The following is a 15,519-nucleotide window of genomic DNA, read 5'->3' as shown; positions in this document are numbered from 1 at the left end:
ACAGTACGTAAAAATTCGAAATGATTGAATGTTCACCAAGTACCAAGTAAGAGACTATTTGTAAGCCTCTTCAACACCTTTTTTGTAGGCAGCCAAAATCTTTCTTCTTTGCAACTTTTGAGCAGAAGTGACAAATCCATTTTGTGGAGTCCACTCATCATCCACAAGAACAACATTTTGAATCAATTCAATACCCTTCAAGCCTTGAGCCTTACCAGTAGCCTCTAATGACTTGTGAACAGAGCTGATCACCTTCTTGTCGTGGCATAAGACAGCGAGCTCTTTCGTTTGCAACTCGGCCTCGCTGTAGACCTTCTCGTCCTTGATGTGGTTCTTGAGAGCGGCTTCGTTGGGAATCACAATGGCGATTGGCTTGACCTTGTTCTGGTCAGCATAAACGCAAATATTCAACACAATAGAGTTGGACCGGTAAATCGATTCCAATTTTTCCAATGCAATATATTCACCATTAGCTGTCTTCACCAAGTTCTTTCTACGGTCAATAATCTTCAAGGCGCCGTTCTTGTCCCACTCACCAATATCACCTGTCTTGAACCAACCATCTTCAGTAAAAGCTTCGCTGGTCTCCTTGGGATTCTTGTAGTACTCCTTAGTAATTGGGGCACCTTTTAACAAGATTTCACCTTGGTTATCCTTGGCAAAGTATCCAGCCTCAGGCACATCAATCAACTTTGCTGTGACTGAACCCACAAGGGTACCAGCACTACCATACTCCAAATGGTTGTGCTCGAGAATAGTCGCGTTAGCACAAGTCTCAGTCAAACCGTAGCCAACCAACATTGGGGCGATCAAAGTAGAAATAAATACCTGAGTATCCCTGGACACCGGAGAGCCACCATTGAAGACATGGTGCAAATGGCCACCGGTGGCGGCTCTCACCTTCTTAAAAATGATGTCAAAAAGGGAGCCACCAGGGATTTTGTTGTTGGTCATAATAGACTTGGCCTTATAAGAAGCCCAGAAGATCTTCTGAGTAACAAGAGGTAAGGCCTTGACCTTGGCTAAGATACCCTTTCTGACGGTTTCCCACACAGCAGCAACAGCAACCATGATAGTGGGTTTGAACTCCTGCAAGTCAGATTTACAGTTCTTGACAGAGGTATCAGTCAACGTCTTGACATTAGCGTAACCAAGACAACTGCCCCACCAGAAAGAAAGAAGCTCGAACACCAACTCAAAAATATGTGCCAAAGGTAAGAACGCAATGACACGGTCATTTTTGGTGATCAAATCTCTACCAGCACAAGTGGATGGACCTGCCACACCAGCAACAACGTTGGCGTGTGTTAAGAGCACGCCCTTTGGATCACCTGTGGAACCAGAGGTGAACATGATACAAGAAATGTCATCAGGTTTAGCAGTGTACTTCACTTCCTCGTCAGCCTTGTCCTTTCCGGCCTCCACCACCTCGTCGTAGGAGTAGAACTTGATGTCAGGGCGAATTTCCTGGATCTTCTCCTTGGCTTCCTGGGCCTGACGGTAGAGCTTGCCACCGTTACGATTGTCTTCAGGGTCAATCTTCTCCGAGTGAATAATCACCTTAACTTTCTCAGCCTTCTTTAAAGGATTCACCAATGCGCCCAAAAGATTGTTGTCGGTAAAAATTGCATTGGATTCTGTGAGCACTAAGGAGTGGGTCAAGCCACTCTCGCCTAAAGTGTCGTACGCCGTGACAATGGGGATGTTCTGGGTCTGAGTAGCCAAGTAGGTCTTCATCCACTTGTGAGAAGTGGATGCAAAGATGTGCAATTTGTTCTCCTGGTTAGGCTTGACGCCAATTTTCACTAAACCATGACCGTATTGCTTGATCAAGCCAAGCACCTCAGGATAGGTTTGGTACTTGTACGAAGACATCTCATAGTACTCCCAGTCCTTGTCCACTTTCTTCTCCTCGCCATCAATGATCTTGGTCACTTTCTTGGTCTCCACATGAATCTCCTTCAACTCTCTCCAGCCCATTGCCTTTCTATCGCCGTTTCTCTTGACACACTCCTCAATGAACTCTGGGAGAGTCGTTGCCTTGGAGTCAAGGGGTCTCTCGATGGGGGCGTCTCTCTGGGCGGCTCTTCTTCTTGGGGCGCCTTCGCCTTGCTTGGGCTCGCCAACTTGAACAGTTACGATCGCCATGATGATGAATTCTTACTCACTACTTAGGGAGCTGCTGGTAGAATTTCTGCGAGAAACCACAACAAGGGTATGGAGCAGAATATATACAATGCGGGTGGAGAGGCAAGATAGACGGTTGTGCACACTGGCCTGTGGGTTTCCCCGATGACAGCCTCATGACCGTAAAGAGGAAAGAAGTGTGTAAGGAAGCGTCAGAGGGATCCTCGAGGGCAATTAGAGGAGTTCGGACTAGATGGGATAATTCCAAAGGCTTCAGTTTCACCTCGCTTCTCTTGAAGTGCCACCGTTGTTCTCAATAGCAATCTGCTTGCACTTTGCTCGCGCAAGTTTCACAGTCGCTGGCACCAGGCGGCCATAAGATTTTGGGTGCGAAGAAATAATGCTTCTGAGGGACATTTGACTTGCCCAGGATTTCCTTGTTTGGGCCATACGCCTGAGTGACCAGAGAAAAAATTATTTGAGTAAAAAATAAGCTTCGCAAGGCAGTTCCATTAAAGAGCTTTCTTTTTTTTTTTTGGCTTCAAGCCTAACGTAATTTCCTTTCACTCCCTTCCCTTTTGTTCTCTGCCTGCCTCCTCAGGTGTGCTCGGATGAAACACCGCACTCCCCGAGCACAATTGCCAGCCCGAGGAATGGGGTCTTAGCCGCGGCCAAAACCAAAGAGGAAGGGTGTTATCTCCTGGAGCCGTGGGCAGGGCATCACCCTTTACAATGTCTGCCAATTATCTACTGGGACCTTTTTCGCAAGGCTTGCCCGAGAAAAGGACTCATGGGATTTGAATCATCAGGCGCTGAACCCGCGAAATTCATTGTGGGCTCAAACTTTTGTTGGGTCGCACATGACGAGTTTGTCTGGGAGGAATGAGGGACTTTGTTAAGGAAGTGGGATCACTCTCCTTGTGCTTCCCCTCGCTTGGAAGGATCACCAAATTCTTCACCATACTGCACTGGTGGTTAGCTCAGGGACAAAGTGGAACCAGGGTAGGATCTTAAATGGGAGTCGTAGAGTAAGACTGTGTTTGGCCCATACTCTTACCAATTGGGGAATGCTGCAAATTCGCATACTACGTCGATCTCAGCTCGTAAACTTACCTTTGTATTATTAGTGGACTTTCAAGTCCATCAAGATTAATTACTACTATGTTTTTAAACCAATCTCTCCTCAAATCTCAACTCATTCACCAATGGCAATCCTCTCAACAATCTCAACAAGTTCTCAATGGCCAATCTCTGCTTGTTCAAACCGTTGATGGGCTCGAAGCCGGGCTTCGACAATGGCGCCTTCAACCAGTAACTCAACAAGGTCAACACGGCGTAGAAGTTTTCGTACTCCTTGTCGCCAACCTTTCTGTAGCTCACTCTCTGCAAAAACTCGGTCATGACAACCAAGTCAATGATCAATGGCGTGGCCAACAAGGAATCCTCGCAAACATTGTGGATGGAGATCTTGTTGTGGCCTCCCAACATCAACTCAGAGTAGTATTCGTCCATGGCAACCTTGGAGTCACCAACAGCTGGCATGTACTTGATGACAATACAGTGGTCGACATCCTTGCCCTTCTTGTCATTGTACAAAATGTCGTTGGAGTGGATCATGTCGTCAATGACAGAGGCCTTGGAGATCTCTTTGGAACGGAACTGCTTTGGTGCAGACAAGTTGTATCCGTCGTTGTTACCCAAGTGGTTGTAAGAGGCAACAGATAATGGCTTGATACCAGCGTCAACAAGGAACTGGGCCAACACAGACTTCAACTTGGTCTGGCCAGACTTGAAGTCGTCACCGCCAATGAAGGACTTGTGCTTCTCGGCCAACTCAATGGCTCCTGGGACGAAAGTGTTCTGTGGGGAGCCGTTGATGTAGGCAACCTGGTCCAAGATACAAGCAACTGCGAAGATAGTGGATGGAGAAACCTCATCATGAGACTCCTTAATAGCCTTGATCAAGTTGTCAGCGGTGTCGTTAACACCAGGAATGATCTCGGCGTACCTTTCAGTGTTGGCAGTCCACAAGACAATGACCTTGTCCAATTTGTTCTGCTCCTTGAACTCTTTGATGTCCTTTCTGATTCTCTCAACATCGCCCCATTTGTTCTTCGTAGTGACTTCACCTTTGCTGTCAACATTGAAGACATTGTCAGCTCTTTCTTTCTGGTTGAGAGCAATGAAGTCTGGGTAGTAGATAGAAGGCATTGGCACGATGTTCTTGGTGTATCCGGCAGTTTGTCTTTGCAAGTCGACATCCAAGACTTTGGCCCTCTTGGTGGCCTGATCCAATGGCATCTTGGAGATATCCCAACCACCAACAACAAAGTCGTTAGGGTGAACCATTGGCAAGATGGAGTTGAAAGGAGCGTAAACGTCGTTACCTTCCTTGTCGACACCGAGCTTAACTGTGGAAGCCTGAGTGACAGAGCCAAAGTAGTTTGGTTCCACACGCCCCTCCTTGTTCTCAAAGGAAATGTTGTGCTTGTTTGCCAACACGGCATTGACCAAGGTGGTACCGTTGTTACCGCCCAAACCAACTAACAACAAACCAGTCTTTGGGGTGTTTAAGTCGACCTTGAACTCGTAGTCGGTAGCGGTTGGGGTTACAGAAAGGGAGCCAGCCTCTTTCTTTTCCACAATGGTAGACTCGTAGGTGAATTTGGTATAGAGAGCGCCGTCCTTGGTCTCAGCCTTGGTGTTGAAATTGACAGACATGGTAGAATGAATTTATAGAATAGAGATGGTATGAGATGAGGAGAAAAGAAGAGAAAAAAAAAAAGTTAGCAAGTGGGATATCTCTTGCTTTAAATAATGCTCAGGTGGGATATAGGGGAACCCAGAATACCCAGTGAACCGGCGAAGATTAGGCTTAGCTGCAAAACTGGAACCCGGCGTGGAGAGCGATCCTGCACAATGAGAGCGAGTTCGCCGAAATTTCGGCGGATTGGTGGGTCTCATGCAGGCGTTCACATGCTTCCCACAAACCTCATACTAATTCGGGCTAGTGCTAAACAGTGAGGCATCAAAGTACATGATTTCATTGGCCCCAGGATTCTTTGGGTTTGCGGTAATTCTTGCGCTTTTTTTTTGGGGACACGTCTCCTCGGATGGCACTGGACATAGGTACTCGAAAAACACAAAATTTAGAGAAGCGACCGGTAGGAAACAAATATAGTGGGTATTTAAAAAGTATCAAAATCCCTCTCACTTTTGTTCCAAGACCTCCAATTCAAGACCGTGTGGTTTGCTGGCAGGTAGGCACGTGCAACAGGGCCCCTTTTCGCGGGAGGAGAGAGGCCCATGGAAAGTGGAAGCGCATTCTTAGAGGACTGAAGCAACAATTGATGTGACAGCCACCGCAGTCAATTTCGCGACTCTGATAATTCCAGTAGGCCTTTCAATTGGTTTGGTCAAACGAGATCATATGTACATTCACACAAAATCAAGAAAGTAGCATTCTCAGATGTTTGAAACGTACTGGTAATCAATCAGATATGACGTTACCAGATAATACATCCTGATAGGATGTGTGCTTAACGGCAGTATGGTGTCAGAGAGAGCACACTTTTTCTTGAACAAAAAGAAGGGTAAGAGTAATGCTGCCTCCTTCGAAAATCGAAGGAGACAATTCGAATCGTCGCAGACACTGAACTGTAGTAGACAATAAGACAGGGGCAATGGCAAGCATTCACAGCTACAAAAGAATGACGTAAAAGAATACCCAGAGCAAAATTACAAGGCTTGGTGGAATGTTGCAGGGGAAACCCTCTCTCTAAATTCACGCCCAAGCCAAATTACTCACAGCTTCTTGTCCAACAAAGCCCCTGCTGATCTGCGAAATAGATCTCGCGCTCACAGGTACTGTCTTGTCTCAGACGCAGCAAATCGCCTGCTGTTGTCAGCCTGCAAAGGCACCCTTTTCCTAACTAAGACACGCTAAGATTAAGTCAATGGGCCTCATTTTGATCCATATACTACCCCCCTCCCCCCCTTTCGTTGAACATGAGATGTAACTTTGCGCTTTCTTCGTGTGGCTTTTCGTGAATGGTGCCTGTAAGGTACCAAGTCGCGTCGAGGCACGGCTAGATTATGGTGGGTAGTTAAGGAGAAGCTATCAAATTGCTTGCGAGCAAGTAGTAGCTTCGGGTCAGGAAGGAATGGTATCAGGGGTGTAAATGGAAATTCAGCATAGCTCACAGGACGTTCTGGTGTTCACATTCCAACGGCTTCACTAGGGTCTGCATTGTTCAGGCCTCGATTCGGAGAGATTCAGTTGAACTCCTTGGGAACACGAGCAGCATTTGCTTTTGTAACATTTACAACGCCAATAGACTTCTGAATTGACGAATCTTTTGTTCATAGTGTTACAACCGATTAGACTTTTGGGGTTGTTACCAGATCACAAAGGCGCCACTTTGCAGCCGAAGTATCCACCTGAGCTAGTCCAGCCCACTGCTAGTAAAATGGCCTCAATAATCAAGAAAAAAATTTAGTTGACATCTCCAGTTTGTTAATTCGACAACTGGACGACGTCTTGTAGGCTTCAAGGTAGTGGCCGCCTCGGGCCGAGGCTAGCGCCGCTGTTGTCTCGTAAAAAACTAACCGAGAGCTCTTTCTGCAGAGATTGGCCACCACCGCACCAGTGACAACCAAGTCACCACCACACTCTCGAAACGTCAAGTCCGTCAGTTTGCGGGCTTAGGCTCGCTTCAGCAACCAAGATCCTTCAACTACGTCGTTTTCGACAAGATGTTGCGTCGTTTCCCACCGACTTATGCCAATTGGGCGTCCTTCTTTACCAATTTGCAACCTCAGCCAGCACTGAGAAAAAAACGCCGCGATGTATGTCTCACCGGGCGTTTGTGCCCAAGTATTCACATAGGTTGCTTCAACTCAACAAATTTCAGGCTAATGGACAAAAATGCTCTTCTTGCCGCAAGGTGGTGTCCAAATAATCGTTTCGACAAAAGGAAACGAGCTGCTGTGTTCTACCTGGCAACCACAATTCCTGTTTAGTGCCTCAGTATTGACATCAAAACCACGGCATCAAAACAGAGACGCAATACTCGTGCTACACTAATGCAGCCGAGAAGCAGTGTATGCGCCAAGTTGTGTTAGGGAGCCATGGGTGCCTTTGGCAGCAAATGAACGTGAGGGATGCGCGAAAGAGAGTATCCGACGCGGACAGAGAAGGGAAAAAAAAAGGTTATGTAATGCTCGCCAAACACGAACAGAAGGTGCGTTTTCGCATGCGCATCAGGTGCACTCTGTGCATAATTGTTGCAAAAAAATTGCTGGGTGGTGTCGCCAATCGAGCACGAAGAGGCCGGATATGTCCCTTCTGAACGGTTTGGGGTGGCCAATAAACTTCCATCCCCACTTAGGTCTAGTAGTCTTGCGAAGGAGGCGACTAATTGGACAATGCACTACGTGCACCTTGGCCCAATGTTGCACTACAGGTGCAGCATGGAAGAGGTGGTCTTCACTGGTTTTTTGCAACCGCGTTGACACTCCTCCTTTTCTTCCAAGAGACTTATATAACACCATGCCTCCGGAATGGAAATAGGTCTTCTTCTCTTTTTTCTTTTTTTTCTTCAGGTAATTCAATCTTTTAAAACTCACCTCCATACGCTCCTTACGAACCGTTGCTTTCCCTCTTAGTGGTACTCACCTCAGTCACTCCTTCGACACCTTTGATACCCATTTCCATTCGTTTAATTGTACCTTAATTCCACGGGAAAAAAAAATTAAAAAAAAAAAAAAAAAAGTAAAAAAAAATGTTTAACCAAGCCCTTCTTTTACTTCTTGCCTCTCTTCTTGGTAAGGTTCTTGCCTTTTCCGCTTCCTCAAACAAGAACGTCGCCGTCTACTGGGGCCAAAACTCCTACGGAAACCAAGAGAGATTGAGCTACTACTGTGACAACGATGACACCGACATCATCCTTCTCTCTTTTGTCACTGGGTTCCCGGAATTGTCCTTGAACTTCGCTAACCAGTGCGGTGGTTCCTTCAGCAACGGTGTTCTTCACTGCCCTCAAATTGGACAGGACATCAAGACTTGTCAGTCCAAGGGCAAGAAGATCTTGCTTTCGTTGGGTGGCGCTTCAGGATCTTACGGCTTCAGCGGTCCAAATGCTGACTCTGACGCCAGCAAATTCGCCGAGACCTTGTGGAACAAGTTCGGTGCTGGTTCCGACTCCGAGAGACCTTTCGACGATGCTATCGTTGATGGTTTCGACTTTGACTTGGAGAACAACAACCCAGCCGGTACTGTTGCCTTGTCAAAATCCTTGAGACAGCAGTTTTCCAAGGACTCATCCAAGCAATACTACTTGGCTGCTGCTCCTCAGTGTGTCTACCCTGATGCCTCTTCCGGAGACATCTTGGCCGAGACTCAAATTGACTTTGCTTTCATTCAATTCTACAACAACTACTGCGGCCTTGGCGACAACTTCAATTGGGACACCTGGCAGAAGTTTGCCGAGCAAGACTCTCCCAACAAGGACATCAAGTTGTTCGTTGGTTTGCCCGGAGCTCCAAGCTCTGCTGGTTCTGGTTATGCTGACCTCGACAAGGTCAAAAAATCTGTTGGCTCCGACATATTGAACAACAAGAACTTTGGTGGCTTCATGTTGTGGGATGCTTCCTCTGGCGCTAGCAACAAGAACAATGAAGGTGTTTCGTTCACCCAACAGCTCAAGAAGTACCTTTTGGGTAGCTCTGATGGCGACATCACCTCTACTTCTGCCACCACCCAGGTCCCTACTCCCTCAAGCACCTCCCCTGCTACCTCAACTGCAGTGTCTAAGACTACTGCTCCGGCTGACAAGCCAGAACAGGGTAACAACAATGCTGCCCAGCCAAACCTCCCAGGTGACAAGACCTCTACGTCCATTGCTGCTGATGCTACCACCACTCAAAGTTCTGAAGAGGAAATGGTCACGCTAACTGTGAAGAACCCATCCACCACTTTTACAACAGTCCGTGTTTCTTGCTCAACTGACTCCTCTCTCAACACAATCAACGGCAAGGTCGTTACCGATATTGTGACTGTGACCAGAGTGGTGTCCACTGTCTATGCTACGAAGACTGTGCTCGCTCAGCCATCTGCCTAGATCAGTCCTGGTTTCTTATGTTGTTTTATATGATGTAAAAAAATTTAATCTTCTAATATTTTGGTCTCTAGACCATTGAGTAGGCGTCGGGCCTTTCGGTTTATGTATATCCTGGCTGGCTCTTTTGAGTCTCCTTGTAGACCTTCGATTTCACCTGTTTCAAGTGGCGTGATTCTCATATGTATGAGTGGGATTTCGCTGGCATCAAATTGACGATGTCCCTGCTCAGTAAGCACAAAGGGCAGTAGCAAAAAGAAGAATGTTTTCATTCGATCCAATGTCGACTTCGCGTGATAGTGATAGATCCCCGAGAGCTCCCTAATTGTTTTCGCTTGTAGCCGTCTTTTATAATTTTTACATTGAACAAGCACATCTATCTGACTCCTCATGTCAATTGACTTATTGCTTCCCTTGTTACAGAAAGAACTTTGCTGACTTGAGTTTGCAATGATGGAATTCTTCGGATACTTGATTGATTTCTGTTCATCCGATAGCTGATCCCAGTAATAAGCTAGGTTCCACTTGCCAAAGATGTCAATTCCATTGTCGTTGGCTCCCCCGACTCTAGTCATATCGTAGCACTTGAATTGCTCTTCTAGGTATTCTTTGGTCTGAAGCTCGTATAGGGTTCCACGAAATGTGGGGGAGAATATGTCCTTCTGATTTAGTCGTCCATACTCAAGATATTCCTTACAGCTTTGAATTTCTCGTAGAGTTGACTTTAATCTAAACGGTATACAAAGGCGTGGTCTCATGGGTTGGAAAACTTTGTCTGTAGCAGATACACTACTGAGCTTAACCACATCTATAATGCGAATCGGTACCCTACGCCAGATCTAAGCTTACCGACCCCACATGATATTCATCCAATTTCTATCATCATTTGTGACCTTCATTATATGTGTAGTGGCCACTCAAAGCACTGTTGACATTTTTTGCAAATCATTGAGCTCAGGTAATGCAGTGAGCTTGGGCCAAGTCAAGTACGATATCAACCTCAACTCAACTAAGTACATTTCCTTCAACGCAGATTTGCCTACTTATCAAAGCATATGTCTAGGAACAAGAAACTTGCCAGACAGAGAATGTTTCACTTATCTTGAGGTCGGCGAGAACCTGCCTAAAGGAACCTTTGTCTTGTTCGTAGACGAAAGTAAAGAGGTGATTGATATAGCATTCCATATTGGAGGTGAGGAGTGGACTACAGAATTGGTCGATGTTGCTCAGACTCCCCGGCCGAACATGAACCCAGTCGTGAAACAGGCTCCAAAAAAACAGCAGCAGCATCAGACTGTCAAGCAAAAGGTGGTCAGGACGAAGATTGTCGAGATTGACGGAAAGGAAACAAAGATTGAGGAGGAAGTTGAAGAGGAAGTAGAGGAGGATAACAGATCGTGGATCCAGAAAAACTGGATGTGGGTTGTCATTCCGCTTGTGGTCATGATGGTGATGACCCCTGAGGAGGAGAAGAAGCAGTAGTCCGACCGGTGAAATACGTTTCAAATTTTGTATTTATCAGGAGCTTGTGTGATGAAATCGTTGGCTGATTCGTTCTGGAGAGTTTCAATGAACGACAAACGATCCTTGCGTGACTCGTCTAAGCAAGAACACCACCTTGCATTGTCAACTTTGAGACGCAATTTCAGGCCTGGCGAACGAACAAACAAATGGCTTTGCGATTCTATATCATAATTTCGGATGATTCCGCGTTAAATCTCGTTGAAACCTAAATTCAAGTTGCATCTTATGACCTCGCAAGCACATTTAAAGGCGTCAAATGTGACTTCTAGCTAACTGCTCGCCGACCTATATTGCCTTTCCTCTTAAGTTCATACATAAAACAAGAGCATTGTTATTTCACATCCTAAGATTATTGTGGAATGAGTACAAGTAAGACTGGTGTCTTCTTTGATTTCGCAGCCAAATTTTTCTCGAAGGTTATTTTCAACATTTTGCAGCAAGATGTCAAGTCAAGAAAAAAGGAGTAAAATACAAGATTACAAAAATTGCACAAAATTATATCTCCAAGTGAAAACGAGGTTTCCTCTGTTGTTACATATTCTTCTTTTTTCTCCCCTTTCTGGTTCTCCACGTTAATCACACTACGACCATTCAATACTTACTTCTGTGGAGCATACTACTCATATTAGAGCCAATGGAGTCCTCTCAAAAGTATTACAATCACTGTGCGCACTAACCCCGGAATTGTTCGTGACCTGCCATGAGACAAGAGGTGCAAAAGCTTGATTTCAATCGAGACAATGAAGGATACTTCGACAAGCAAAAGACTACTTTGAATCTACCGTAATTATTTTCAATCCTCATTTAAAAAAATGTAAATCCCATACTTCATCAATAAAGGCTTCTCAACACGGACTTTCTCGCTGGAGAGCGCGCGTGCAGGCAGCCTATCAGAGGGTGAATATTGGTTCATTAGTAAACGCTTCTCAAAACCAATAGAGAATTTCCATAAAACGAACCTACATACAAAAAACACAAGAGGTCAAACGTAAAAAAAAAAAATTGAGTATACTGATATCAGCCTGCTCTTGCCCTCGAACCCACCATTTAGATCCATACCACATAACTTCTTTGGCATCATGTTGAGATCGCTTTATTCGATTTCTTCCAGAAGACTTTTATCGAGCTCAGCTAGACGTTTGGCGGAAGTCAACGTCACAGTGGACGGTAAAACCGTCCTGATAGAAGCGGGCTCCAGTATCATCCAGGCAGCTGACAAAGCTGGTGTGATGATTCCCCGTTACTGTTACCACGACAAGTTGGCCATTGCAGGTAACTGCCGAATGTGTCTTGTTGATGTTGAAAGAATGCCAAAATTAATTGCGTCTTGTGCTGTGCCGGTGCAAGATGGTATGGTTGTTCACACAGACAGTGAAAGAATACACAAAGCAAGAGAAGGTGTTACTGAAATGTTGTTGGAGAACCACCCGTTGGACTGTCCAGTGTGTGACCAAGGTGGTGAGTGTGACTTGCAAGAACAATCCAATAGATATGGTACTGACAGAGGTAGATTCAGAGAAATCGCTGGTAAGAGAGCCGTCGAGAACAAGGCCATTGGTCCTTTGGTCAAAACTTCGATGAACAGATGTATCCACTGCACTAGATGTGTTAGATTTATGAATGATGTCGCTGGTGCTCCTGAGTTGGGTACGACAGGTAGAGGTAACGATTTGCAAATTGGTACCTACATCGAAAGAAACATCAACTCCGAGATGTCCGGTAACATCATCGACTTGTGTCCTGTTGGTGCATTGACTTCCAAACCATATGCATTCAGAGCCAGACCTTGGGAGTTGAAGAGAACTGAGACTATCGATGTCATGGATGCCGTGGGATCCAACGTTAGAGTGGATGCTAGAGGTATCGAGGTCATGAGAGTCTTGCCCCGTTTGAATGATGAAGTCAACGAAGAATGGATTTCCGACAAATCTAGGTTCGCATGCGACGGTTTGAAGACTCAAAGGCTAACCAACCCATTGATCAAGGACGGTGACCAGTTCAAGCCTGCCACTTGGGATGAAGCTCTTTCTACTATTGCCGTCGCATTCAACAAGCTTAAACCTGTGGGTGACGAGTTGAAGGCTATTTCTGGTACTTTCGCTGACGCCGAAGCTATGGTGGCTTTGAAGGACTTGGTGAACAAGTTGGGATCCGAAAACACCGTGACTGATGTTGTTCAGGCCACTGATGCTCATGGTGTTGACATCAGATCCAACTACGTATTCAACAGTACAATCGATGGCATTGAGGATGCGGACCAGATTTTGCTTGTTGGTACCAATCCTAGATTTGAGGCGGCTGTCTTGAACGCTAGAATCAGAAAGGTTTGGTTAAGACAGGATTTGGAAATTGCTGTAGTGGGTCAAGATTTCGAATCCACATTCAAGTACGAGAAGTTGGGTGCTTCTGCCAACGACTTGAAGAAGGCATTGGGAGGATCCTATGGTAAGAGATTGTCCGAAGCCAAGAACCCATTGATCATAGTTGGTTCTGGTGTGGCCGACTCCGAGGATGCCAAGGCCATCTACAGCACCGTTGCTGATTTCGCTTCCCAAAACAAAAACTTCAACACTGAGGAATGGAAAGGTGTTAATGTTTTGCACCGTGAAGCATCTCGCGCTGCTGCTTTGGATCTCGGATTCCAAAACTTGAACGCTGAAACTGCTAAGCCTAAAATTGTTTACTTGCTTGGTGCCGACGAGATCAAGGGCTCCGATATTCCAAAGGATGCATTCGTCATTTACCAGGGTCACCACGGTGATGTGGGTGCTTCATTTGCTGACGTTATTTTGCCAGGTGCTGCCTACACCGAGAAGTCTGCTACTTACGTCAACACTGAAGGAAGAACGCAAGTCACCAGAGCTGCCACAAACTCTCCAGGCTCTTCGCGTGAAGACTGGAAGATCATTAGGGCTCTTTCTGAATACCTCGGGGCACCATTGCCTTACGACGACTTGTATGCTGTTAGAGAAAGATTGGGCCAGATTGCCCCTCACTTTGTCAGACACGAGGTCATAGAGCCTGTTTCTCAAGAGATTGCGCAGGTCGGTCTCAAAGACATCGTTGGTAGACACAACACATTCAAGGCCGCTGGTGTACCATTGAAGAACCCAATCAGTAACTTCTACTTCACTGATGTGATCTCCAGATCCTCGCCTACAATGGCCAAGTGTGTTTCAGCGTTTGGAGCCAAAATTGACAAGCTCAAAGACCCAAAGCCATTGGTTGACATCTAACGAGTCTCAGCTTTTGCTACTGTATCATAATTTCCCTATTGCATGTGTGAATGTCGCATAATTCACCAGATTTTTTCTTCGCAAGACTGAGCCAAGCGTGAATCTCTACAGAAACATATGCAGTTTCTTCTTTTAGGAAGGTTGCTTCTAATGGAATTTCATTAGCATCACAAAACTTATATTTGTTCTTGTATAGACCCTTTTTTAGCTCATCTTGTCTGAAGCATCAATAACAAAACACAAGTATTGTACACCGTTCCCGTAATAAAAACCATCTTGCGCTACCTACAAGCTCGCCATACAGGATGTTGGCCACTTCCCCATATTTTAGTCACCGTACCAGTATCTCGATGAAATGGATGTTTCGATGCAACAACAGGACCAGTTTTCTTCGAAGTGGCGAGTTGCAAAAGCTTGCGCTCGCTGCCATCGGTTGAAAAGCAAGTGTGTCTACGAGGATCCCACCTTCAAAACATGCAAAAGGTGCTTCAATTTAGGCTTAAAATGTTCGGTTGACGAGGACCCCACGGCAGTAAACGCCAGAAAAAGGAAGCATACGAGAACTCATCATCAAGTTGTCCTGAGGATAACGAAGTTGCTAGATGGTATCGAGAAGGAGCTAGAATTTCTCGAAGAAAAGCTGCCCCAGGAGAACAGCGAGTATCATTCGCAGCTATCTCTTCTATCAGCGAAGCTACATCTGGCGGGAACCAGATTGGCTGATAGCTTTGGGATTGCTGGTGAGAAGAACTCTTTAATGACCTTGCCCGTAGTTCATCCGAATACTAATTTGGCTCACGAGCTAATATTTACTCACAAAATAATGTCGGAGAGAGAGGCACGAAGACGCTTCATCTACTTTCTCGATGAGATGCTACCGTTCTATCCATTGGGCGCACTACTGAAGAGCTTGCGTGATTTTGATACGCTAATGAAAACGGACTCAACGCTCTTGCTTACCTGCATTTTTATTACTACTGTGAATGACAACGAAATCTCTGATGAACGGCCATCAAAACACGCCAACAGACGTCTTCATGAAGTACTTGGACACTTCATCACCACCGAGATTTCAAAACATATTTTTGAGCGTGCAACAGACTTTTCGTATCACTTGGCCATCACATGCCTCATTCTCTCGCTATGGACGATACCATCAGACAGAAAAGGACAGTTTAGAAGTCAAATCGACCTTGTCAACGCACACGGGGTCTCCTTATGCGCAGATGTTAGTAATGTGCCGACTTATCAGCTACAGGCTCTAGCGGACGATGATTCTGTAGAGCGGAATAAACTCAGAACATATTTGGCAGTCTATGGGTGCTGTGGGTCTTTGAGTTTTTCCTTACCGAGATTTCGTATCGTCGCGTGGTGTTTGAGACATGACATTGCGATTAAACAATTACTTACACGTCATAATGATTCAATTCCGACTTCCGAAGATATTTTTTTGTGCTGCTTTACACGCCTTGTGAGAAAGGGTCAAGAGATCTTTGACTTTTTCATATCTCATG

The 15,519-nt window shown here is 45.6% G+C and overlaps 5 protein-coding genes across 5 annotated transcripts; 3 read left to right on the top strand and 2 right to left on the bottom strand. All coding sequences in view use genetic code 12, as the record gives it.

Annotated features, from left to right (window-relative positions):
* Positions 1–54: 54 nt before the first annotated feature.
* FAA4 (long-chain fatty acid-CoA ligase FAA4) lies at positions 55–2,148 on the bottom strand (the record flags this gene model as incomplete). The annotated part of the gene is made up of 1 exon (XM_029034831.2): positions 55–2,148. One exon carries the CDS (start codon positions 2,146–2,148, stop codon positions 55–57), a length of 2,094 nt encoding a protein of 697 aa, XP_028890073.2.
* Positions 2,149–3,294: 1,146 nt separating this feature from the next.
* INO1 (inositol-3-phosphate synthase INO1) lies at positions 3,295–4,848 on the bottom strand (the record flags this gene model as incomplete). The annotated part of the gene is made up of 1 exon (XM_029034830.2): positions 3,295–4,848. One exon carries the CDS (start codon positions 4,846–4,848, stop codon positions 3,295–3,297), a length of 1,554 nt encoding a protein of 517 aa, XP_028890072.2.
* Positions 4,849–7,910: 3,062 nt separating this feature from the next.
* Positions 7,911–9,248, top strand: CHT3 (chitinase; the record flags this gene model as incomplete). The annotated part of the gene is made up of 1 exon (XM_029034829.1): positions 7,911–9,248. The coding sequence occupies one exon, from the start codon at positions 7,911–7,913 to the stop codon at positions 9,246–9,248; it is 1,338 nt and encodes a 445-aa protein (XP_028890071.1).
* An 855-nt stretch (positions 9,249–10,103) lies between these two features.
* On the top strand, positions 10,104–10,727 carry CJI96_0000602 (uncharacterized protein; the record flags this gene model as incomplete). Its single annotated transcript, XM_029034827.2, has 1 exon — positions 10,104–10,727. The coding sequence occupies one exon, from the start codon at positions 10,104–10,106 to the stop codon at positions 10,725–10,727; it is 624 nt and encodes a 207-aa protein (XP_028890069.1).
* Positions 10,728–11,848: 1,121 nt separating this feature from the next.
* On the top strand, positions 11,849–14,005 carry CJI96_0000601 (uncharacterized protein; the record flags this gene model as incomplete). The annotated part of the gene is made up of 1 exon (XM_029034826.2): positions 11,849–14,005. The coding sequence occupies one exon, from the start codon at positions 11,849–11,851 to the stop codon at positions 14,003–14,005; it is 2,157 nt and encodes a 718-aa protein (XP_028890068.2).
* Between the last annotated feature and the right edge of the window lie 1,514 nt (positions 14,006–15,519).

This window comes from Candidozyma auris, chromosome 1 (assembly GCF_003013715.1).
Source record: "Candidozyma auris chromosome 1, complete sequence".
NCBI classification, from domain to species: Eukaryota; Fungi; Ascomycota; class Pichiomycetes; order Serinales; family Metschnikowiaceae; genus Candidozyma; species Candidozyma auris.
This window is presented reverse-complemented; position numbering and strand designations above follow the sequence as displayed.